At 44.2% G+C, this 25,962-nt stretch overlaps 1 protein-coding gene across 1 annotated transcript in view; it reads right to left on the minus strand.

Moving 5' to 3' along the window:
* The window catches only part of LOC141221657 (protein ELYS-like), a 120,174-nt gene that overhangs the window by 63,731 nt on the left and 30,481 nt on the right, over window positions 1–25,962 (minus strand). Inside the window, exons 12-20 of the mRNA XM_073666554.1 lie at window positions 12,792–12,920; window positions 12,625–12,715; window positions 12,433–12,522; window positions 8,446–8,586; window positions 7,703–7,807; window positions 5,855–5,948; window positions 4,809–4,926; window positions 608–664; window positions 193–339 (exon numbers count right to left, since the gene is read on the minus strand). Of these exons, the coding sequence (XP_073522655.1) occupies window positions 193–339; window positions 608–664; window positions 4,809–4,926; window positions 5,855–5,948; window positions 7,703–7,807; window positions 8,446–8,586; window positions 12,433–12,522; window positions 12,625–12,715; window positions 12,792–12,920 (972 nt within the window). The remainder of the gene's footprint in view (window positions 1–192; window positions 340–607; window positions 665–4,808; window positions 4,927–5,854; window positions 5,949–7,702; window positions 7,808–8,445; window positions 8,587–12,432; window positions 12,523–12,624; window positions 12,716–12,791; window positions 12,921–25,962) is intronic.

The raw sequence follows: 25,962 nt of genomic DNA on the forward strand, positions 1-25,962 counted from the left end.
ATTAGAGCCAGATCAGCTACATGACAGCATTTCTGAAGGGGTTTCTTCTTTATAAAGCAAAGTGAAAAGGTATTTTTACTGAACCGGTTGAGTTCAGTAGAATTACCAGGATGATATTACCAGCCCAGATATCTACACAACCTTAAGGGTACTATAATAATTAAAAATACAAGTAAACAGTAAAAACAATACCTGATAATCATTGTGATCCAGAAGCCAAAAGCCTTGAGTAAGTTTTATTAGACCACAAGGGATGGAAAAAGCTGCGGGAAATGATTCTATGGAAGAATCCGGCTTATCTGAGAACGAGTACATGACATCCAACAAAAAATAGACCATCTGGTATACAAGTGGTTAAGGTTATTTGCAATACATAGTCTTGTAAATAATTATAAATGTTTTGCACAAAACTATATGTTTTGGTTTAGACAAGAGAACTCTAGCTTAATTTGTGAAAGAAATTGGTGAACTTTTGGCCCACAGTGTTGCACTTTAAGCCAGGCCTTTTCCACTAAACCATACGCCTTTGTCTGGCATAAATCACAAATATGGTGGAAATCATGAGACCTTTTTGTTTTAGGTCATCTGGTAAACGGAAAAAGGATACAATTGTGTGTTTGTTTATTTCATCTGTATCTTCTAGTAGATACACGTCTAGAAGTGCCTGCAACACACAGTGTTAAAGATCAGTTAGCAAGAACGAAAAAAGTTAAAAAGGGGTATTCCCATCTCAAAGATCAAGCAGTAGTTATAATATTAGCAAATACCTCCAATTAAAAATTAAGTATAGTTCTTCAGATTCACTATGTCGCTTACCTCATGTGCATCCATGGATAATACCACTAGCAACTAACTCACTATATGATTTATCATAACCATAGATACCCAAGTTACTGGAATGACAACTGACAACGTGCAGGGATGGTCAGCTGTAAGAGACAGCAGCCATCGTGATTCAGCGCAGTGACAGGACCTCGCAGCGGCGTACATGAACAGCAGTTTGCGGGAATGCACTACCCTAAGTGCCGTACATATATGGCAGATGTTGTGAAGGGGTAAATAATACCATATCGTATATCATTCTTCTTCCGAGTTAAGTTGTATGACTATCATATTTTCTGTGCATGATTATAGGGGCAGCCATCCGATATGATGCTCCATTTCTAATCGGGGATAAATGTTCCTCTTTGGGAATGAAAGTTCCACGTTGGTGTGGGTCCCAACACCCAGACACCAACCGATTAGCAAGTCATCACCCATACTGCAAATAAGTGATAAAGGGGCTGTCCGGTTAAAACTAGTTGAGAGAGATGCTTTAGGGAGATAAAAAGTAGCATAGGACTATTATGAAGAAATTGAACATTTGTAAGTTTCAGCTTTACTTTTTTTTTAAATTTTTCATACTACTATATTGAAAGAATAAGAAAAAAAATCAAAAAAGATGTTCAACATACCATATAAAGTACTGAAAAATGGGAAGACAACAGCAATGTGACCCAGTATATTCAATGAGAAAGGGATTTTACAGTAAGAAAAATGCAATTTTCACAATTCTATAATTGCGAGTTACAGGACCGTGAGCATCCCAGAGAACGCCCAATGGTTGGGGAAAAACAACAAATAACAAACCGCATACCAGACTGCAGCACCATATATCACAAGTTGGCAGAAGCCATAGTGTAAATCTTGTAAAATTTTACAAAAAGTGTGGACAGAGGCCAGATAGCAGCCAACCAGACTGCCCAGGAGGCTCCGACCAACCTTGTGGAATCAGCAGTAATCTTGAACAGTGGAGATTTAAGCCCCCGTCTCACATAGCGAGATCGCTAGCGATATCGCTGCTGAGTCACGGTTTTGGTGACTCACCAGCGACCTCACCAGCGATGTCGCTGTGTGTGACACTTTGCAACGATCAGGCCCCTGCTGTGAGGTCGCTGATCGTTGCAAAGTGTCCTGGACCATTTTTTGGTCGTTGGCCTCCCGCTGGCCAGCACACATCGCTGTGTGTGACCAGCGGGACCAACGATCTGGCTGGTAACTATGGTAAACATCGGGTTACTAGGGGCACGCGCGCACTTAGTAACCCGCTGTTTACCATGGATACCACTCTGCTACGGTGCACGGAGGCTCCCGCGCACCGTAGCAGAGTGGTATCCATGGTAAACAGCGGGTTACTAGGGGCACACGCGCACTTAGTAACCCGATGTTTACCATAGTTACCAGCCTGCTCCTGCTTGCAGCAGGCTGGTAACGGGAGCAGGACATCGTGGAACGATTCTTTCCACGATATCGCTGCTCCCCTGATCGCTGGTGAGCCTGCCTGTTTGACAGCTCACCAGCGATGTATTAGCGATGCAGCAACGATCCCTGACAGGTCGTATTGTTGTCGGGATCGCTGCTGCATCGCTTAGTGTGACGGGGCCCTTACCCTTGGTCTTGTTAGCTTGCATAATAGCGAAACTGATCAATATGGGAATGGTTGTCTTGGAGGTTGACCAGCCTAGTGTGACCCATCAGGGATCACAAAAAGAGAATTGGATCTCTGGAAGATTTCCATAAGAAAGATAGGCCCTAATGGCTCTGACCATATCTAGACAGAGGGAAAACACTCACTGGGACCAGCAGGAGGATAGGCACAAGGAGGGGAGAACAATGTTATCATTAATGGGGAATGACTTGATCAACTTTTGGAAAACAATGTAGCACAGAGAACAAGAACAGCTTGTCCTGATAGGGAACAAAATAAGAGAGCCCCGCAGGAAAGGGAAGTGTGCTCAGGCACGCTATCAATGGAGGTTATTGCCACAAGAAATCACACCTTTTGTAAAGAAATACGAGACACGCCACAGAAGCATGACATCAACTTGCTGCCACTTTTTAGAGTCCTGAACTTTTATCTGAGGGATACTGAATGAGAGAAGAGCAAGGTAGTGGCTCTAGACACTAGCTACCTGGGCTTCAACAGAGGGAGGTATAGAAAATTTGACAACTAATTACTCTGCAAGGAGAAAATTACCTCAAACCTCCTGGAGGAAGGCACGAGTCAGTCCGTACGGCCATTCTTTGGTAAGAGAATCACCAATTCTTCATGGTTGGATAAGAGAATGGTTGCCGGACTTGACGGAAGGAAACTACTTTTTGGGAAGGAGAGGAGGACACTACTTACTTGCCTTCGAGGGTGGCCCTCATTGCCCAGCAAAGGTCATGCAATGCAGAGGCTAGCTTAGTATTCTGCTCAGACTCAGAATCACTCAGAGGTAACCCCTGGAGAATCAGACTGGGCAGGGGCAGACGCAATCTCATCCGCGGTGGCACTGTCCGAGGAATGCCAGAGGATGTGTGGGAAGAAATCCTATGTCTTGTGAAAGCATCTGTGCATAGGGAAGTATGCGCCTCAATTTCTATGTGAGACAGGGCAGAATTACTCGACTTAGGAAAGAAAACATTGACACGCAAGTTGGGCTAGCAAGCGATCTAGAGAAATCAACTGTGGACTGGGAGAGGGTGGCCAGGTTACTTTGAGCCAAAGTCAAAGATCTGGCACATGCTGCTCAGTTCTTTAGGGGAATCTAAGGGGTTGTGAGTAGGCGAAGCGTTAAGGCAGCCTCACTGACCACATGATAAACATTTGTCACAGAGCAAACAAACAAAATAGGTGACCAGTGCAACAGGGGGAAAGCTTCCTAAAATAAGTTCTCCCTTGGAAAAGGACATGGCACATAGAAAAAAATTAAAAAGGACCAGGACGACGCCTAAAAGTACCAGGGAGAGGTTCAAGAGCCGTAAAATCACAGAACTGCGTCCCAAAATTATGTTGGCAGCAGAAAGGTGGCTGGAGCTGTAGAAAGGAGGTGTAGACGAACAGGAAGATCAGATGGAGGCAAAGGAGAAGCCCAGGACTGAAAGCCAGTAAAAAAAAAAAGTGACCGTCCCACAAACAGCGTGAAAAGTGCCCATTGACAACAAAAAGTCAAGCCTCAGATTATCCCGAGCAGGGAGAGCGAGATAAAATAGTTTTATGATATAGCACTACAAATTACATTTTGAAAATTAGGAAATAAAAAGGAGACAATCCCCAAACAAACCCAGGAGGAAGCCCCTAAGGCAGAGGTTTGGAGGAGCAATTCAGTCGGCAACAGTGCGATTTTGGGGAGGGTGGGTTATAATACTCATCCTTCCAATTTTTTTTGGAAGTCAACAGGCTAAACCCTTCAGGAACCTCTATGGATTAGGGGCTCAATAGCACTCCACTGCAGCATCAGCCTTGGTGGATCGATGACCGGCGGAGATGGATGAGGAATAAAAGTTATTTCATTGAGTTGCTGGACAACCTTCTGTTGCCCGCTAAGCATTAGGAACTTTACATCAACTTCAGAGGCAGACATTTGAAATAGTAGCGATATATCCAATAACTTTTGTTAAAGCTACCGGATAAAGTATAAAGGTCTAAAACTGCAATGGAAAAATGTTCCAGCTTCTAACATCCAAGAATTTATTGAAGTAATCGATAAAAAGATGGTATGAAAATGTTTTCAAACGCTTAAAGAGGACCACACACCAGAACCTTTACTGATCATAATGAAGAGTCCACAGCAGAAACAGATCAGATACTTTCCATGCTGTTTTACACTCAACATGCATTTCAATGAGGTTCAGTTGTAAGTTCCACTTCAGCACCCAATTAGCATTAACACTTTGGAAGAGAAAGAACTTGGCCTGTGATGTATAGTTAAATGGGTTTGAAGTGATTGGAACAGTACTAAACAGTTATGGCATAAACATAAGATTGCCTTATTGGTTTTTCTTACATGCAAGGTAGCAGGTGGATATTTGCCTGAGCCACCGTCTCTCTTCCATAAATGCTCAACTCTTTCTCCAAGCCGAGAAATCAGGTTATCGATCATCAAGGTAGAATTCCATTTACCTCTGTAACATAGGAAACATAAAAAGTGTTACCTTTATACCCCTAAAAGCAATAAAAAAAATGTTGCGCAATATTATTAATCAGTTTGTATAACTCCTTAAAGGCAAGGGTCACGTTTGGCCTTCAGAACAATTTTTTAATTTTGTAATCTCTGCCTTCCGAAAATGTCTGAGAAGTTTTATTCATCTGTTATCATGGCCATATACATTTACAAATTTAAAATGTTTTCTTATATTTAATTAAATGTTACTTTTTTTCTCCCCCTTAACAGTCTCAGATTTGGATGTTGTCAATAAGTATTCAGCCCAGGGTCATTTATATACGGTCAGACCTGGACACTCCAGCGCTTCTAGAACCTTGTAATTGTGGCTTTCCAGCAGCACAAAGTAACATGTAGGTCGGACAGCAATTAACAGCCTCTGATCTATACAGAAGAACCTAATCCAATCCGGTCCCAATGATGGCATTTACACCAAAAGCTCTCTGCTCCAACTAAAACGTGTGCACTTTCATGCGGCAGAAATGGGGTGATGGAGAAGGATGAATGTGTTACCTAGCATGCAATTTTTGGGGAATAAATCCAATAAAAGGAGCAAGACTCTTTCCTTTAGATTTTTCAATTTTGTGTCAAGGGAAAAAAAAAAAAAAACCACCATCAGCAAAGGGCTTATTCAGACGTCTAAGCACAGACGCTAATGCACAGACTGGCTGCGGGTCTCCAGACCCAAGCGTGACAGCTTCATGTATTTCTATGAGCCGGTCACTCTCGAGTCTGGAGAGCAGTGGCCAGAATGTGCATTGCAGCTCCATCTCAGACAGTTTTTATGGACGTCTGAATGAGCTCCAATAGGGATTTCTGACAAACTGACTAGAAAAAGTGGTAGGGAACTGAAGTCCGTATTACAGAAAACAGAGCAACATTTTCACTACCTAGACAAATGCTCCAGCTTTTTCCGACGCTCAGCATAGTAGTGCTGAACCAGTTGATAATTGTAGTATGGCCTGGTCAACTGCACGGCTCCATCTGACCAAATGAACAAGGAAAAAAAAGGGAGAATAAACACAAGTATATAGCAAAATGAAAAACAAAAAGTACATTCATTTTGTTTTGGTCAAGAAAATCGTGACAATTGCAGCAAAACATTTATTAGTTAAGGGGGTTGTTCGGTCACAACAAATTTGATGACCTATCCAACAAGGCCATTGGCTAATTAAAAAAAAAAAATTCTTGCTCTAGATCAAAAGTGCATAATCTGTGGCCCAGGATACCCTTCTGTGTGCCCTCAACCATGTGCTTGGTCATATGTATTTTATATGTCATGGAGAAGACCAGCGAGGCATAGCACTGAAAGGGAAGGTAATTATGGTGTGCTGTGGGGTCATTTCTGGGGGAGCCGTATTGTGGCAGAATGTGCGAATCCTGATTCCTGTAGCACAGAAAGGAGTAGATCAGATGAAGAAATGTCACATGCGTGAATGGCCCTTATATGCATTGTAGATGATGGGAGAAGGGAAACACTCGACTGTTTTAGTGTCCTACACACAGTACAGACAAAAAGTTTGGACACACCTTCTCATTGAAAGATTTTTCTGTATTTTCATGACTATGAAAATTGTCCATTCACACTGAAGGCATCAACAGGACAATGACCCCAAACACATCTCCAGGCTGTGTAAGGGTTATTTGACCAAGAAGGAGAGTGATGGGGTGCTACGCCAGATGACCTGGCCTCCACATTCACCAGACCTGAACCCAATCGAGATGGTTTGGGGTGAGCTGGACCGCAGAGTGAAGGCAAAAGGACCAACAAGTGCTAAGCATCTCTGGGAACTCCTTCAAGATTGTTGGAAGACCATTTCCGGTGACTACCTCTTGAAGCTCATCAAGAGAATGTCAAGAGTGTGCAAAGCAGTCATCAAAGCAAAAGGTGGCTACTTTGAAGAACCTAGAATATAAGACATATTTTCAGTTGTTTCACACTTTTTTGTTAAGTATATAATTCCACATGTGTTAATTCATAGTTTTGATGCCTTCAGTGTGAATGTACAATTTTCATAGTCATGAAAATACAGAAAAATCTTTAAATGAGAAGGTGTGTCCAAACTTTTGGTCTGTACTGTATACTACAATGTATAGAGCTGAATGCATGGTCTCTTACTTTCTGGTCAGCAAACCAATTAGAATGGTACCTCTATTTTCCTCACGAGTGGGAGCTCTATAAATTGATCCAGCAACTAGTTGTTATTTATGGCACATACTTTCAATATAAAGTAAATGTCTCAGAAGGTAAGTCTTTAGTACTATTGCAGGCCATGGAGTTGGTTCGATCAGACCATGTTGTTCTCGGACCCAAAAAGGCTGTGCATTGGAGATGTTTTCTGCCCTGAAGGTTTATGCCGGGGTCCCACTAGCTTATGGCATCAGAAATGCTAATGAGTGTGGGCTCCTGCTCTGCTGGGAGCGTTAGCTGAGTGTCAGTGCCCGGATTCTCTCGCATGAGGGGATCGCAGCACAGCTGGAGAGGGGACGGAGAAAGTCATTTCTCCATCTCCTGTTGCCGGCGGGAATCGCACTGCACTCGGGTGATATCCAAGTGCAGTGTGATGTTTCACACGCACCCATAGACTTATATGGGCGCGTACAATCCAATTCTCGGGTACAATCGTTTTCGCATGAGAAAATAATCGCAGATGTGAGCTACACCATAGGGTAACATTGGGGTGAGTGCAATCTGATTTTTTTATTGGATTGAACAGCAAGTGGGAGCAAGCCCTTACCTGGGTTATCTGGCAGAAGACCACAACGACAAAACCAAAGGACTACAGAGGCATAGTGACTTAAGAGCTTGGTCACTGAAAGCTTATTGGTTAAGTTAACTAATCCTAATGAAGGAAAATAGGAAATGTTCAAGTCAAATAATGTAGGAAATACGTTAAAATATTTTGCTGTATTTGATACACATTACTTATTTGATGATACTGCCTAGGGCAAAAATCCGCTGACAAATGAAAACTGCATTAGACTGGGTAGAAGCCAAGAAGAATAATTGTCAACTTGATTTCCTTAACTTCTGGGTACTAGAAAAACTCAATGAAATGCACCCCATGGTGAGGGAAAGGGTCTATGTAGAAAAAGTTACGTTTTTGTAGGGTTCTTAGCATTTTGTCCTAATCACAAACTAATTCAAATGTTGATACTGATTGAGAAACCTGCTGACATGGAAGAAGTTTGGATCTGAAAGGATGGTGGCAGCTCAGCACTTGTAGCACTTCAGCTGTGACTGCCCGGCCTCTGACTCCACTTGCAAATCCAGCAACAGACACTCACTGCTGAGTGGTCACTGCTCTCAAAACCGAACAAATTCCCATTTGTTTCATCCGTCGATAGTTTTTATAAGTTTTAGATTTCGTGATGATAGGCAAACTTAAAATTCTAGCTTGTTTATATTATTATAATTAGAGTTGTTATGAAAAAACAAAGAAAAACAAAACACAGATGCGTTAGGTAGACCTTTGTGTACCTTGTTTTGTAAGCTCTTTGGCCTCTTTCCTAAAACAGTTCAAGACAATTGTAAGGTTACTGAGGCGGAGCTGACAGTGGTGTAGAGACTGGAGTGTCTGAGAATCAATGAAATGGCATGAACCATCAAAAAGCTGAGCACCTGCGGGAGAGAGAACACGTTAGCTGATGATCGGCCTTATGAATGTTTACCATAGAAGGCTTATTCCAGTTCTGCACTACGATCACACACGGGCTTAGTTTGATACAATAGAAATATCACAGCTTTGTCATATGTGCTCAGTGTGAACCTGCTTTCATCTGTGAAGAGCACAGGGCGCCAGTGGCCACTTTGCTAATCCTGGTGTTCTGTGGCAAATGCCAAGCGTCCTGCACGGTGTTGGGCTGTGAGCACAACCCCCATCTGTGCATGTCGGGCCCTCATACCACCCTCATGGAGTTGGTTTCTGACCGTTTGTGCAGACACATGCACATTTGTGGCCTGCTGGAGGTCATTTTGCAGGGCTCTGGCAGTGCTCCTCCTGTTCCTTCTTGCACAAAGGCGGAGGTAGCGGTCTTGCTGCTGGGTTGTTGCCCTCCTACGGCTCCCTCCACATCTCCTGGTGTACTGGCCTGTCTCCTGGTAGCGCCTCCAGCCTCTGGCCACTACGCTGACAGACACAGCAAACCTTCTTGCCACAGCTTGTATTGATGTGCCATCCTGGATGAGCTGCACTACCTGAGCAACTTCTGTGGGTTATAGAGTACGTCTCATGCTACAATGAGTGTGAAAGCACAACCAACATTCAAAAGTGACCAAAACATCAGCCAGAAAGCATTGGTACTGAGATGTGGTCTGTGGTCCCCACCTGCAGAACCACTCCTTTATTGAGTGTGTCTTGATAATTGGCAATAATTTCCATCTATTGTCTATTCCATTTGCACAACAGCATGTGAAATTGATTGTCAATCAGTGTGGCTTCATAAGTGGACAGTTTGATTTCACAGAAGTTTGATTTACTTGGCGTTATATTCTGTTCTTTAAGTGTTCCCTTTATTTTTTTGAGAAGTGTGTGTGTGTGTGTGTGTGTGTGTGTGCGTGTGTGTGAGAGTGAGAGTGTGTGTGAGAGTGTGTGTGTATGTGTGCGTGTGTGTGAGAGTGAGAGTGTGTGTGAGAGTGTGTGTGTATGTGTGTACATACACACATACACATGCTGTGCTCCCCATCAACCTGCTCAGAGCACAGCAGGGAGATCATCAAGCTGTTGTGCTCTGATCAAAACACACAGAACAGGAAGCCGTGCTGCATGGGCGCACAGGGAAGGTAAACACAAGTGTTTTTTTTCTATATGCATTGTATAGATGGGGGCCATTTACACCAGGATGGAGGGGCACTATGTGGGGACATCACCCCGTAGGGAGGGGCACTATGTGGGGCCATTATACTGTATGGAGCACTAAATGGACCATTATTGTAAATAAGCCCCTGTACTTTGTGTTACCCACACCTCATTGTAGATTGTAAGCTCTTACGAGCAGGGTCGTCATTATTTTTGCTTTAATTATTGTATTATCTTTAACCATGTTACTTATGACTGTTGTATATGTCCCTCTGAATTGTAAAGCGCTGCGGAATATGTTGGCGCTATATAAAGCTTATTATTATTATATGGGGCCATTATACTGTATGGAGCACTATGTGACTGATGAGCGGTGTAGTTACATCACCGCTCATCACAGCCGCCGGGTCTCGTGGAGCACATGGGGACCTGGAGTGGCTGCTGCTACAGCCTATGGAGCGTTGCCATGGACTACGTCGGACCTGCATGGGAACTTTTTTTTTTAAATAAATTGGTGAACGAGGGCCAATGTCTTATCTATTTCTCTCTTTATTTTCTTCAGGTTTCCATTTGTGGACTACGGAGGATTCCCTGGACTACAGCGGACCAGCATGGAGTCCCCCCCCACCACCCCAAAATAGATTGGTGAACCAGAGAAAGTGCCGGGGAATGTTTTTTTCAAATTAAATGTACTTCTCTGTCTGTGTTTTTGTCTTTCTGGGTTAGTAGTGGGGGTGTCTGATAGACACGTCTCCATTACTAACACCAGGGCTTGATGCCAGATGTGATTTTTGACAAATCACAGCTGTCAAACTCAACTACCATAACCCTGATTGCCACCGCACCAGGGCAGTCGGGAAGAGCTGGGCAAACCACTATAATTGGCGCATCTAATGTGATGCAACACTTTTACGGCGGCTGTGGGCTGGTATTTTTAGGCTGGGAAGGGCCCAATAACCAGGAACCTTCCCAGGCTGATAATATCAGCACGCAGCTGCCTGCTTTACCTTGGCTGGTTACCAATAATAAGAGGAACCCCACGTCGTTTTCTTCATTTATTAGGGTAAACACCCTTTAGTGCCAAACGAAAGGCACTAAAGGGTGTAAGTTTATTATATGTAGAGAGCTTGTGAAATTATATATTTACAGGACATTTATCCATTCTATTACACCACTGCTCCCATAGATGTGGACAGAGCAGGGGTACACATTTCTAAGGGAGTAGAGGTGTAATGTGTGACCGTGCTCCGTCCGCTTCTATAGGAGCAGTGGTTTAATGTGTGACCCTGCTCCATTCACTATATTACTGCTCCCATACAAGTAAATAGAGCAGGGTCACACATTACACCATTGCTCATATAGAAGTGGATGGAGCAGGTTCACACATTTCTAAGGGAGCAGTGGTGTAATACAAGACCCCGCTCCGTCCACTTCTATGGCAGCAGTGGTGGCAAGCGTGACCCCGTTCCGTCCACTTCTATGGCAAAAGGGTCACATATCTATCTCCAGCTTATGATACAGCGAGCAGCACCAACTAACAGAATCGGAGCTGCCGGCCATCCTCGGTGACAGTCTACTTGTCAGTATCACTGACAGTGAGCAACAAAATGTGAGATACGCTCCAGACCGGTGTATCTAATCTAATCATGCACAATACACCCCAGACCGGTGTATCCAATCCCATCACGCGCAATACGCCCCACAGTGATGCATCCAATCCCATCATGCACAATACATCCCACTCCGGTGTATCTATTCCTATCATGCACAGTACACCCCAGACCTGTGTATCCAATTCAATCATGCGCAATACGACCCAGACTGGTGTATCTAATCCCATCATGCATCCTTGTACTTTTTAATGACACCATTCTACCACATAGTGTACTGGAAAACGAGTCAAAAACTGCAAATACGGAGAAACTGCAAAAAAAAAAGTACAATTCCACAATTGTTTTTTTTATTTACCATGTTCCCTATATATTGTAAAACTGACCTAGCAATATGATTCCCCAGATCAATACAAGTACGCAGCTACCAAACATGCAGGTTTTTTTTTTTTCCTAAACTGGAAATTTTTTTAAAAAAAAAACAAAAATAATATCACTTGTCGCCATTTTCAGAGACTTGTAATGTTTTCTTCATTTTTCGGGATCTGGGGCTGGGTGTTGGCTTATTTTTGCGCTCTGGGCTGATGTTTTCATTGATACCATTTTGGGTTAGACGCGATGCTTTGATTGCCTCTTATTGCATATTTTTGCAGTGCTCCAGCATGTATTGCGGAAATGATGATTCTCCTATGAGTGATGGCCACGAGACAATGGTCACAGGATATTCACACTGTCAGGCACGTGGGTCAGCAGACCCCCGGCTGTCATGGCAACCCATTGGCACCTCGCGATCACATGACATGCTTGTGGTGGGCAAGTGTTAAATCCCACTATCAGCGATTGTCGGCGGGATTTAACAGGTTAACAGCCGTGGGTGGAGAACCGCTGCATCTGCGGAGGCACTTGATGGCTGATTAAATCAGCCATCAAGTGCAGGGAAAGATGAGAGCTCAGCATGCGATCTCACATTAAAGGCAGGGACACTACCATTGACATATATATAAGAGCCATTACCTCATGTACAGTATATACTTACAAAAAAACAATACAAAAACTTACCAATTCTGTCAAAATTGGTTTTCGTAAGGACCACTTTATCCCACGTCCATTCAAGCACAAAGCGAAGGTTTGGAGCTGACCTGGGTTTCTCTTCAAAGTGAATTACACAAGTCAGAACCAGGTGAGAAAAGTCAAAATAGTGTATTTTGCACAAATAGAAATGTGAATACATTTTTTGTTGTTTACACTTACCTTCTACAATCCATTGCTTGATACAACGAGTTAAAAGACTGATGGAGCTAGTTTCAATGGCAGCTGATAACACAGCTTGTAGCTGTTCTTCCTAGATATCAGATAAAAGCTGTAAAGGCTGAATTTTATAGGAAGTGAAATACAACATGGCAGTAAGGGGAGCTTACCCGAGTCAGGCTGGAAGGCTGAACATCAGCAAGGCTTGGAGACAGGAGACCAGCTACTAAGCATCTGGTATAACCATCTGCAATCTCTTCATTCAAAGATGATCCAATATTCTTTAAGTAGTGCAGAGTCTTAAAACAAATAATGCAGTATGATATCTTCACTGCTAGGACAACCAACATTGTAACTAAGTATATACCTAGAGTTCACCATCACTTTATATTGGAAATGAATCTACATGAAGCATTAAAAGCACCAATTCATCAAGACTGGCGTTTTTCACGCTTGTCTTGATGGAACACCATAAGCTCATCATAAATTTTACAAACAGGGGGGGGGGGTTGCCAAACTCCGTCTCTCCAACCTTTTGTAGCTGGTAGATTTGGGTGTGAAAATGACAAAAGTTGCTAAATTTTTGAGCAGCCTCGTGTTGTACAAAAATGTTGCGACTTTTCAAGGCTTTTTACACCAGACTTAGAGTGAAGGTTTAGTTACTCATTATAGGGACCCTGTCAACAGGTTTTTACCATATGAGGTAAGACCACCACCTTCCAGCCCTGATATACAGCAGTATAACAATGCTGTATACATGCCCCTAACTCAGCCTGCAAGACAAGTAGGCATTAGTCCTACCGGTAATAGTGTTGTCATGATGGACTCCTGGAAAACCTATCAGGAGGTCGTCCTTCGTATCCTTGATAGGGACAGGAACACACAAGAGGATAAAAGGCTCTCCCTCCACCCAAACCCCAGTAATTTTCCAAGTACCACACCATGACGGACGCACTCTATTTTATTTAGTTTCCTTCTATCTATGTTACCTTCACAGACGCAGACTGGAATGTTAGGGAGGGAATGTAATAGGTGCTGTCATGATGGACTCCTGGAAAACCTATTACCAGTGGACTAATGCCTACTTTCCAGAATGTCCCTCCTGACATCACCATCAGGAGAATACCAGAGTATACATTCAGGGTGGGACTACTACTTTGAGGACTTTCTTCTGAAGGCCATTTTTTGGCCTGATAGAATGTCCAGTTTATAGTGTCTGCAAAACATGTTCAGGCTTGTCCATGTTGCAGCTCTGCAAATCTGGTCCACAGAGGCCCCTGCTCGTTCCGCCCGTGATGTGGCTACTAGTGTTGAGCCACCCCCGTAGTGTTCGGGTTCGGTTCGGTTCGTCGAACACCGGGATGTTCGAGGAACTGTTCGTCGAACACCTTAGAACACCGTCGAACACAGTTAAAACCAATGGCAGGCAAACAAAAACACATAGAAACACATAGAAAACACCTGCAAAGGTGTCCAAAAGCTGACAAACTGCTCAGAAGACACTCTCTTTAAAAAAGCCGGCCGGCAAATTCAGCAGCGGCATACACCGGTACCCGACAATTTAGACAAGAAGGAATAGAGCATCACACATAGATTAGATAGATAGAAACATGTCAGTCACACATATAAGAAGCACAGTGACAGTGTTGGTTACTGCACTTGTCATTTAGTGTAAAGGATTTATTAAAAAAAATATTAGTGTTTTCATGCACCGTCTCTTTAAAAAAGCCGGCCGGCAATTCAGCATCGGTACCCGACAATTTAGAACAGAAAGAATAGAGCTTCACACATAGATTAGATAGATAGAAACATGTCAGTCACATATATAATAAGTACAGTGACAGTGTTGCTTACTGTACTTGTCATTTAGTGTAAAGGATTTATTTAAAAAAATAATAGTGTTTTCATGCACTGTCTCTTTAAAAAAGCCGGCCGGCAATTCAGCAGCGGTACCCGACAATTTAGAACAGAAAGATAGAGCATCACACATAGATTAGATATATAGAAACATGTCAGTCACATATATATGAAGTACAGTGATAGTGTTGGTTACTGTACTTGTCATTTAGTATTAAAATAAAGGATTTATTATTAAAAAAATTGGCGTGGGGTTCCCCTTAATTTTAGGCTCTAGCGGAGGTTAAGCAGACGGCTGGGGCAGATGTTTGAAGCCTGGGAAGGGGGTAATACCCACGGAGCTTCCCAGGCTACTAATATCAGCCCCCAGCTGAATACATAGCCTTTACTAGCTATTAAAATGGGGGACCCCCCAAAAAAATGACGTGGGGTCCCCCCTAATGTAATAGCTAGCAAAGGCTAGGCAGACAGCTGGGGGCTGATATTAATAGCCCAGGAAGGGTGCCATGAATATTGGCCCCCTCCCAGGCTAGAAACACCAGCCGTCAGCCGCCCCAGAAATGGCGCATTCATAGGATGCGCCAATTCTGGCACTTAGCCTCGCTCTTCCACGCTGCCCTGGTGCGGTGGCAGGGGGTAATAGGGTTGGGGTTGATGTCAGCTTATAATGCCAGCTGACATCAAGCCCAGGTTAGTAATGGAGAGGCGTCTATAAGACACCCCCATTACTAACCCCATAGTCAAAGTTAAAAAAAACACAAACACCCAGAATAAAGTCCTTTAATTGAAATAAAGACACAATCCTTTATTGTTCTAAATTAAACCATACTTACCATCACGCCCATTCCAGCTGAAGCCAACGATCTCCTGCAATAAAAGAAAAATAATAAAGCAACCTCATCCTTACCTTTCCATGGTTCCCAGGACAGCTTCAGCTCTGCTACATCGAGATGACAGGCTGGACCGCAGCAGAACGCCGCCATCCAGCCTGTCATCCAGCAGACACTGAGAAGCGCAGGCTTGCTTGCGCTGCTCAGCGTCTCTCTGTGACGACATCCAGATGAGCAGAGTTCATGTCCAATGAACTCGGCTCACCTCATGCACGTCACTGACAGCGTGGGAAAATTCTCACGCTGAAGCGCTGATTGCAGGAGAATTTTCCCACGCTGTCAGTGACGTGCAGGAGGTGAGCTGAGTTCATTGGACATGAGCTCACCTCATGCACATCACTGACAGCGTGGGAGAATTCTCCTGCACTCAGCACTTCAGCGTGAGAATTTTCCCACGCTGTCAGTGACGTGCATGAGGTGAGCCGAGTTCATTGGACATGACCTCGGCTCATCTGGATGCCGTCACAGCGAGACAGTGAGGAGCGCAAGCATGCCTGCGCTTCTCAGTGTCTGCGGGATGACAGACTGGATGGCAGCGTTCTGCTGCGGTCCAGCCAGTCATCTCGATGTAGCAGAGCTGAAGCTGTCGTGGGAACCATGGAAAGGTAAGGATGAGGTTGGTTTATTATTTTTCTTTTATTGCAGGAGATCGTTGGCTTCAGCTGGAATGGGTGTGATGGTAAGTATGGTTTAATTTAGAACAATAAAGAATTGTGTCTTTATTTCAATTAAAGGACTTTATTCTGGGTGTTGTGTTTTTTTTAAATACTTTACTAGAAATTCATGGCGGTCATGTCTAATACTGGCGTGACCCCATGAATTTTGGGCTTGGGGCCAGCTGATAATACCAAGCTGGCCCTAACCCCTTTATTACCCAGTGAGCCACCGCACCAGGGCCCTGGATGAGTTGGGTACAGCGCCAGAAGATGGCGCTTCTATGAACGCGCCATTTTCCGGGGTGGCTGCGGACTGCAATTTGTAGCGGGGGGGGCCCAGAAAGCTTGGGCCTCCCTGCGCTGCAGATTCCAGCCCCCAGCTGCCTAGTTGTACCTGGCTGGACACAAAAATAGGGCGAAGCCCCACGTACTTTTTTTTTAATTATTTCATGAAATTCATGAAATAATTAAGAAAAAAAGGGCTTCCCTATATTGTTGTGTCCGGCCAGGTACAAATAGGCAGCTGGTGGATGGGGGCAGCCCGTTCCTGCCTGCTGTACCTGGCTGGACACAAATATAGTGCGAAGCCCCACATCAATTTTTTTTAATTATTTCATGAATTTCCTGAAATAATTTAAAAAAAATTGACGTGGGGCTTCGCACTATATTTGTGTCCAGCCAGGTACAGCAGGCAGGAACGGGCTGCCCCCAACCACCAGCTGCCTATTTGTACCTGGCCGGACACAACAATATAGGGAAGCCCTTTTTTTCTTAATTATTTCATGAAATAATTTAAAGAAAATTGACGTGGGGCTTCGCCCTGTTTTTGTGTCCAGCCAGGTACAACTAGGCAGCTGGGGGCTGGAATCCGCAGCGCAGGGAGGCCCAAGCTTTCTGGGCCACCCCCGCTGCAAATTGCAGTCCGCAGCCACCCCGGAAAATGGCGCGTTCATAGAAGCGCCATCTTCTGGCGCTGTACCCAACTCATCCAGGGCCCTGATGCGGTGGCTCACTGGGTAATAAAGGGGTTAGGGCCAGCTTGGCATTATCAGCTGGCCCTAAGCCCGAAATTCATGGGGTCACGCCAATATTAGACATGACCACCATGAATTTCTAGTAAAGTATTTAAAAAAAACACAACACCCAGAATAAAGTCCTTTAATTGAAATAAACACACAATTCTTTATTGTTCTAAATTAAACCATACTTACCATCACGCCCATTCCAGCTGAAGCCAACAATCTCCTGAAATAAAAGAAAAATAATAAAGCAACATCATCCTTACCTTTCCATGGTTCCCATGACAGCTTCAGCTCTGCTACATCGAGATGACAGGCTGGACCGCAGCAGAACGCTGCCATCCAGCCTGTCATCCCGCAGACACTGAGAAGCGCAGGCTTGCTTGCGCTCCACAGTGTCTCTCTGTGAGGGCATCCAGATGAGCAGAGTTAATGTCCAATGAACTCGGCTCACCTCATGCACGTCACTGACAGCGTGGGAAAATTCTCCTGCACTCAGCGCTTCAGCGTGGGAGAATTCTCACACTGAAGCGCTGAGTGCAGGATAATTCTCCCACGCTGTCAGTGACGTGCAGGAGGTGAGCTGAGTTCATTGGACATGAGCTCACCTTATGCACGTCACTGACAGCGTGGGAAAATTCTCCTGCACTCAGCGCTTCAGCGTGGGAGAATTCTCACGCTGAAGCGCTGAGTGCAGGAGAATTCTCCCACGCTGTCAGTGACGTGCAGGAGGTGAGCTGAGTTCATTGGACATGAGCTCACCTTATGCACGTCACTGACAGCGTGGGAGAATTCTCCTGCACTCAGCGCTTCAGCGTGGGAGAATTCTCACGCTGAAGCGCTGAGTGCAGGAGAATTTTCCCACGCTGTCAGTGACGTGCATGAGGTGAGCCGAGTTCATTGGACATGAACTCGGCTCATCTGGATGTCGTCACAGAGAGACGCTGAGCAGCGCAAGCAAGCCTGCGCTTCTCAGTGTCTGCGGGATGAGAGGCTGGATGGCAGCGTTCTGCTGCGGTCCAGCCTGTCATCTCGATGTAGCAGAGCTGAAGCTGTCGTGGGAACCATGGAAAGGTAAGGATGAGGTTGCTTTATTATTTTTCTTTTATTGCAGGAGATCGTTGGCTTCAGCTGGAATGGGCGTGATGGTAAGTATGGTTTAATTTAGAACAATAAAGGATTGTGTCTTTATTTCAATTAAAGGACTTTATTCTGGGTGTTTGTGGTTTTTTTAACTTTGACTATGGGGTTAGTAATGGGGGTGTCTTATAGACGCCTCTCCATTACTAACCTGGGCTTGATGTCAGCTGGCATTATAAGCTGACATCAACCCCAACCCTATTACCCCCTGCCACCGCACCAGGGCAGCGTGGAAGAGCGAGGCTAAGTGCCAGAATTGGCGCATCCTATGAATGCGCCATTTCTGGGGCGGCTGACGGCTGGTGTTTCTAGCCTGGGAGGGGGCCAATATTCATGGCTCCCTTCCTGGGCTATTAATATCAGCCCCCAGCTGTCTGCCTAGCCTTTGCTAGCTATTAAATTAGGGGGGACCCCACGTCATTTTTTTTGGGGGGTCCCCCATTTTAATAGCTAGTAAAGGCTATGTATTCAGCTGGGGGCTGATATTAGTAGCCTGGGAAGCTCCGTGGGTATTACCCCCTTCCCAGGCTTCAAACATCTGCCCCAGCCGTCTGCTTAACCTCCGCTAGAGCCTAAAATTAAGGGGAACCCCACGCCAATTTTTTTAATAATAAATCCTTTATTTTAATACTAAATGACAAGTACAGTAACCAACACTATCACTGTACTTCATATATATGTGACTGACATGTTTCTATCTATCTAATCTATGTGTGAAGCTCTATTCTGTCTGTTATAAATTGTCGGGTACCGCTGCTGAATTGCAGGCCGGCTTTCTTAAAGAGACGGTGCATGAAAACACTAATATTTTTTTAAATAAATCCTTTACACTAAATGACAAGTACAGTAAGCAACACTGTCACTGTACTTCTTATATATGTGGCTGACATGTTTCTATCTATCTAATCTATGTGTGAAGCTCTATTCTTTCTGTTATAAATTGTCGGGTAACGCTGCTGAATTGCCGGCCGGCTTTTTTAAAGAGACAGTGCATGAAAACACTATTATTTTTTTTGATAAATCCTTTACGCTAAATGACAAGTACAGTAATCAACACTGTCACTGTACTTCATATATATGTGACTGACATGTTTATATCTATCTAATCTATGTGTGAAGCTCTATTCTTTCGGTTCTAAATTGTCGGGTACAGGTGTATGCCGCTGCTGAATTGCCGGCTTTTCATGTTTCACTGTTGGCACTGTTCCCATCGATTTGGGCAATCACTGTAATGCCACAACCACCATGAGTGGCAGACAATCCCTGCATGATTGGTGCTCTAAATAGCGCCAGACATGCAGGACAAGCTTTTGGTGCACGAACAGTTATCGAACATAACCTCGAACAGCCGAATTTTTTGCAAATCGTTCGGGTTCGTCGAACAACTCGAACACCGCCCAAAACAGCTCGAATTTGAGATTGGCGAACAGTTCGAGTAGAACAACGCTCATCTCTAGTGGCTACTGCTTTAGCCAAATGGGCCCTGATGTTATCCGGAGAGGATCTTCCTTCAGACGAACAGGTCAGACTTCTCACTGACCTAACCCACCTTGCCAGCACTGTTTTTGATGTCTTTTTCCCCTGGTTTTTGCCTGCAAACTGTACGAACAGGTTAGGGTCTACTCGCCAGTCCTTTGTTGTCTCCAAGTAATGGAGGACTACTCTCCTGACATCCAGGGAGTGAAGTCAGTTCTTGATTATTTTTATGGCCTTGGCAAAAAGAGGGTAAGACTATTTCCTTGCTCATATGAAAAGTTACTACTTTTGGTAAAAAAAAAGCTGGATCTAGCCTGACGGTAATGCAGTCGTCTAGAGCCTTAGGTATGGATCGTTGACGATGCTTGTATTTCTCCCATCCGCCTTGGTGTTATTGGTGGTTTAATAAAGTATTGCCACACTGTTTTACTCTCACCCTGTGTTGTCTGAGTAGTATTATGCCCATGAAAGACCCAGTGTCTCCACAGGCTGCAATTTGCACTTTTAGGGTGCTAGCTCTTAGGCCTTTATGAAATCCAGTCTGTAGAATCTCTAGTATATTTAGAATGTTAGGACTAGAAATCTGTCAGTTTCTTGATACTGTGCACAATTTTTTCCACAGATTTTCGTGTATATTGCTGATGTTACTGGCTTTCTACTATTTTGCATAGTTGATTTGACGGAATCTGAACGATCTTTAGATCTCAAGATCTGCCTCTCAGGATGCAGGTTGGAGGAACTTTACGTTGGGATGGTATATCAGCCCCTGGATCAGCAGATCCAGTCTCTCTGGAAGAACGATTGGATCTTTTAGGGACATTTTTTCAGTAAAGGAAACCAGCTTCTCCTGGGCCAAAAAGGGTAATATTACTATTACCTTGGCTTGGTCTTCCAGTATCTTCCTTAGCACTGCTGGAATTAAGAGCAAGTGAGGAAAGGCATATGCCAAGTCCATGTCCCATTTCTGGGACAAAGCATCTACCCCTGTTAGCCTGTCTTTTGGATCGAGGAAGAAGAATTTGGCTGTTTGTGCGTTTTTCCTTGTGATGAACAGATACCACTGAGTATCCCATCGATGTATTATGCGATGGAATTCTTCCCACTTTAGTTCCCATTCTGACTGTTGCACTGTTTCCCGACTGAGGAAATCTGTCACGGAGTTCTGAGACCCCTTCAGGTGTATTGCACTTACTGATAGTACTGTTTCTTCTACCCACTAAAAAATCTTTCCTGCTAAATCTTGCAGATGGTGATGTCTTGATTCCCCTTAATGTCTGAGAAAGGCCACTGTTGTGATATTGTCTGACAGGATTCTGATGTATTGGTTCTTTAGGTCTGCCCGACATCTTTTTAATGTTTCCCAGACTGCCTGGAGTTGAGGTTTGATGATCTGGGAAGGTTTCGCCCCTACCAGGTACCTTGTAGGTACTGATCGTTTATATGGACCCCACCAGCCACTGTTGCTTGCGTCGGTGGTGACTGTTACAAATGGAGACAACTTCCACATAATCCCCTTCTGTAGGTTGGCCCTGGAAGTCCACCATGTTAATGACTTCCTGGTTATCACAGACAAGCTTATTTTCTTGTCTAGACCGTCCATCTTCCTGTTTCAGGTTGTTAGAATCTGATGTAGTTGTCTCGAGTGGAATTGGCTCCACTGAACTCTGGGTATAGAAGCTGTCATTAATCCTAAAATTTTCATGCTTTCCCAGATGGAGATTTGTGATTTCCTTCCGAAAGAGAGGACTCTGTCTCTAAGTTTGTTTTTATGACTGGTAAAAGGGATATTTTTAGTTTTGAGTCTAGGAGGATTCCTAGGAAGATGTTTCTTCTTCTTCCTGGTATAAGATCTGATTTCTTCCAGTTTACAATCCATCCCAGATTTTTTTTTATAATCAAGACGGTTGAAGTTAGGCTGAGTTCACACGATGCGTTTTTCATGCGTTTCCGCGGCGTTTTTGCAGTTGCGGAAACGCATGAAAAACGCATGGTAGAAGGGCAGCAATGTTCCCCAATGGAAATCCGCATGTGCTGTGCCCATGATGCGGATTTTTCCGCAGCGTAAACGCTGCGGTCAAAAATCCGCAGCATGTCAATTAATTTTGCGGAAACGCTGCTCTTTTGCCGCCATTGACTTGCATTAGACCGCATGGAATCCGCATCACTGTATATGTTGATGCGCTTTTCATGCGGTCTAATGTGCGGATGGTACCCGGGTGTGAATGAGAGGACTCTCATCCAGACCCAGGTACCATTAAAAAAAAAAGAATAAAATAAAAAATATATATATTCTCACCTTCTGACGGCCCGCGCTGCGTCCTGCTGGCTTCCCGGGCACTTCGCGGTTGAATGAAGGACCTTCGCTGACGTCAGAGTCATGTGACGGGTCACGTGACGCTGACGTCGGAAGGTCCTAAAGTCTTCACTGCCGGCAGCCGGGACCGATGAAGCAGGACACCGGGGGCCATCAGAGGGTAAAGTATAGATTTATTTTTTATTTTTTGACATTCACACACTATATAAATCCATGCCGGTTGCATGGATTTATATAGTGGAAAGTTGACAAGCACTTTCCAAGTGATGCTAAAATCGCTTGGGAAGCGCTTGTCAACCCGCATGCGGAAATGAAAGTGAAGACCGCTTCATTTCCGCATGTCCCTGGCAGGAAACCGCATGTACAATCCGCATGCGTTTTTTCCTGCCAGAGAGATGCAGAAACGCTCAGGAAAAAATCCTGAGCATTTCTGCATCGTGTGCACATACCCTTATACTGGCTTTTAGTCGCTGGGGTGACTCTGCAATTAATAGGAAATCGTCCAAATACTGGACAATTAATACTCCCTGCTCTCTCAGGAAAGCCATAACTTCTGCCACTAGTTTGGTGAAGATACGTGGGGCTGAGGATAGACCAAATAGGAGGCATCTGAACTGATAATGCAGAATGTTCTCCCCCTTTTTCAGTGCAAATCTTAGATATTTTTGACTGTGAGGGTGAATGGGTACATGATAATAGATCTATCGTACACATCATCATGTTTTATTAGTGGAATCGTTGATCTTATCGACTCCATCTTGAATTTATTGTATGCCACTGACATGTTTAGAGAATTTATATTTATAAATCGCCCCCCCCGTTTTTTTTTTTTATTGAAAATAGGTTTGAATAGTATTCCACAAGCCATTCTGCTTCTGGCACTGGTATTACTACTCTGAATCCACCAATTTTTCCACATCCGTCATTAGCTTTCTGGAGACCTGCGGGGACTGCGTAGATAGGTGGAATCTTCCCTACGAAAGCTCTTCTGCATCCCTCTGCAATTGATTGGAGTATCCATGGATTGTTGGATACTTCTGTCCATGCTTTAAGTATTGGAGTCTCCCAACTACTCTCTTCGCATCATTGTCTACACGTGCCATTTCCTGCACTGGCAAAGATATTCCTTCTATTACCTCCCTTCGGGTAGCTCCATCTTCCCAGTATATTCTGGTCTTTGATAGGAACGAGGCCTCAGAAAGGATGATACTTTAGGTTTTTCTTCTGGAAACCCCTTTTTTTCCTCTGAGGCTTTTTATACCATATCGCCCAGAACTGGACCGAATACTCAAAGGCCAGAAAAGGGGATGGAACACAGTTTGTTCTTTGAGTGGCTATCACCTGACCAAGTTTTTAGCCATATTGCTCGCCTAGCCATGGTGGAAAGTGCCCCATTCCTTGCGGCAAATCTAACTGACTCGGCTGAGGAGTCAGCCATAAATCCCATTGCCATTTTTAGTAATGAAATGGATTCTAGGACCTCATCTCTGGAAGTCTTCTTCCTCAGATGACCTTCTGATTGCTTTAACTATATATTCATGTACCTTGCTACCGAGGTAGCTGCTATTTAAGCTTTTATTATTGTAGCAGAGGTCTCCCAGGTCTTTTTGAGAAGACAGTCTGCTTTCCTGTCCATAGGGTCTTTCAAACATGAGGAGTTCTCAAATAGGGTGGATGCTTTCTTCTCTACTCTGGATATCGGGATATCAATTTTAGTGATTTGTTTCCATAATTTTAATTGCCTCTGGTTCAAACGGTAGACGTGATTTGAAACTTCTGGGAATAAATTAGTGTATTTTTCATGTCTTTCCACTCCTCTAGTATCATGGCTTTAATATGATTATTAACGGGGAATACTCTGTTCATACGGCTTCTCAAACCTCGATCGTTTTATCCTGTACCGGGGAGGGCTGGTGAGTGTCCTCGACTTTCATGGTGTTTCTCACGGCTGATAGAAGTACATCAGTATCTTCCCAGGAAAAAAGATTTATTTTTATCCTTTGGGGAAACGGAGATAGATCCTTCTCTTTCCTCTTGTTCAGGATCAGAGTAACCTGACAATTCTTCCTCCTCAGAACTAGATTCTTCCCACATTATGGTGCTTATATCAGTCATAAAAGAGGAATGTTCCTCCTTAACCACCTTGGCAATACAGTCAGTGCATAATTGTTTCCCATATGTATCCGGTAGCTTTGTGTTACAGATGGAAAATCATTTCCCTCTTTTCTTAGTGGCCAAAGGCATCACAGATATTTCAGGGATCACCTTGTCCTATAAGAACAAGGGATCATAGAATAAAAATACTAAAGAAGACAGATGGAATCAGTAAGTGAAACAGAAAGGGAGTAATCCCCAGATAACTGACTTGTACTGGTGGTTCAGCAGGTGTATCAGAGCGACCAGTGGTTTGTCCTTCCATAGCGGTCATTCTGGATGCACTGGTAACCTCAGCTCCCCTCTAACAATACTTAAATAGTATTATCACACCCGTTTTCCATCAGAATCATCAAAAAGGCATTTCACCTTAAATTTAGGATTTGGCACCATTTAAAAAAAAAAAAAAAAAAAAGAAGCAGTGCGTTCCACGGTGGAACGCTCACCGGGCACTAGAGGTCTGCATGTCGCTACCTTTATAACCGGAAGTGCTGCAAATTCAATCTTCAGGACGCATAGGAGTTGCACGCAGGGCTTGAGCAGCGTGAACTGAGAGCCCCCCGAGGGGGAAGCAGTTTTCCTCGGGAGCATTGGCTCAACCGGACAGGCTGAGGGACCCCTTGATCAGCAAGATGTCGGCCTCCGGACCACGGCAAAAGGAAAGAGGAATGCGAAGAATCCCGATCCTCTCGAGCCCGACATCAGGAGGTCCTGATCACTGGAAAATTTGTGGAGGGGTGTCGCTCGTCTTGGTTCGGTGCCTCCCTTCTTGCGATGTCATCCTCCTCCTTGCTTTGCGTGGATGACGCGTCCCGTATGTCATCTATACAGTCCCCTGCCATTGCGCTCCTGTGCACGCCTACTTCTCTGCCCTGTCGAGGGCAGAGCAAAGTACTGCAGTGCATGTGCCAGAACAGGTCAAAGAGCCCAGGCGCATGCGCACTGCACTACTGTACTCTGCCCTCATCAGGACAGAGAAGTATGCCTGTGTAGGAGCACGATGCCGGGAGAATCTGTGGATGACGTACAGGACGAGTCATCCACACAAAGCAAGGAGGACAACGACGCTGGACAAGGACGGGCGACACCCCTCGGACCAGACTCGACCGCCACGCAGGGAAGTATAATAAAACATCTTTTTATTGTCTTGCAGGCCGGCTTGGGGGCATATACCCTGCATTATAGAATGCTGTATATCAGGGCTGAACGGTGGTGGCCATATCTTATATGGGACAAACCTTGTGACAGGTTCACTTTAATGATTTCCATTGACAAGCAGAAACATAAATGTTCAGACATTGCATTTTTGCTGCAAATGCTTCTGCCCCAAAACAAAGCGTTGGAAAAAAAAACACTCCGTACAACCGTGCATTTTGTTGTATGTATGTATGTATGTATGTATGTATGTATGTATGTATGTATGTATGTATGCATGCATGTATGTATGCATGCATGTATGTATGTATGGTGTAAGTATGTATGGTGTATGTATGTATGTATGTATGGTGTATGTACGTACGTACGTACGTACGTACGTACGTACGTACGTACGTAAAACGTTATTTTTCCCATTCATTTGAGTAGGTGAAAAGTGTTGCAAAAACAAAGTGCATCTACTGTATATAAACTGTTCCAAGAAGATTTAATTATCAAAGGGAATCTCTCAGCAGATTATTGCTACCTCCTCTAAGCAGCCTGATGTAGGTAAAGAGACCCTGAATCCAACGATGTACCACTTTGATTACTGGGCGCAGTAGTAGGGACACAATTTTTAGGTTTAGCAATGCAGCAGAGATGAGAAAGCTGCCCCTGCCCACACCAGGCTCTCTACAGAC

This window comes from Phyllobates terribilis, unplaced genomic scaffold, assembly GCF_046119375.1.
Source record: "Phyllobates terribilis strain yellow unplaced genomic scaffold, ASM4611937v1 Scaffold_327__1_contigs__length_2127877, whole genome shotgun sequence".
NCBI lineage: Eukaryota > Metazoa > Chordata > Amphibia > Anura > Dendrobatidae > Phyllobates > Phyllobates terribilis.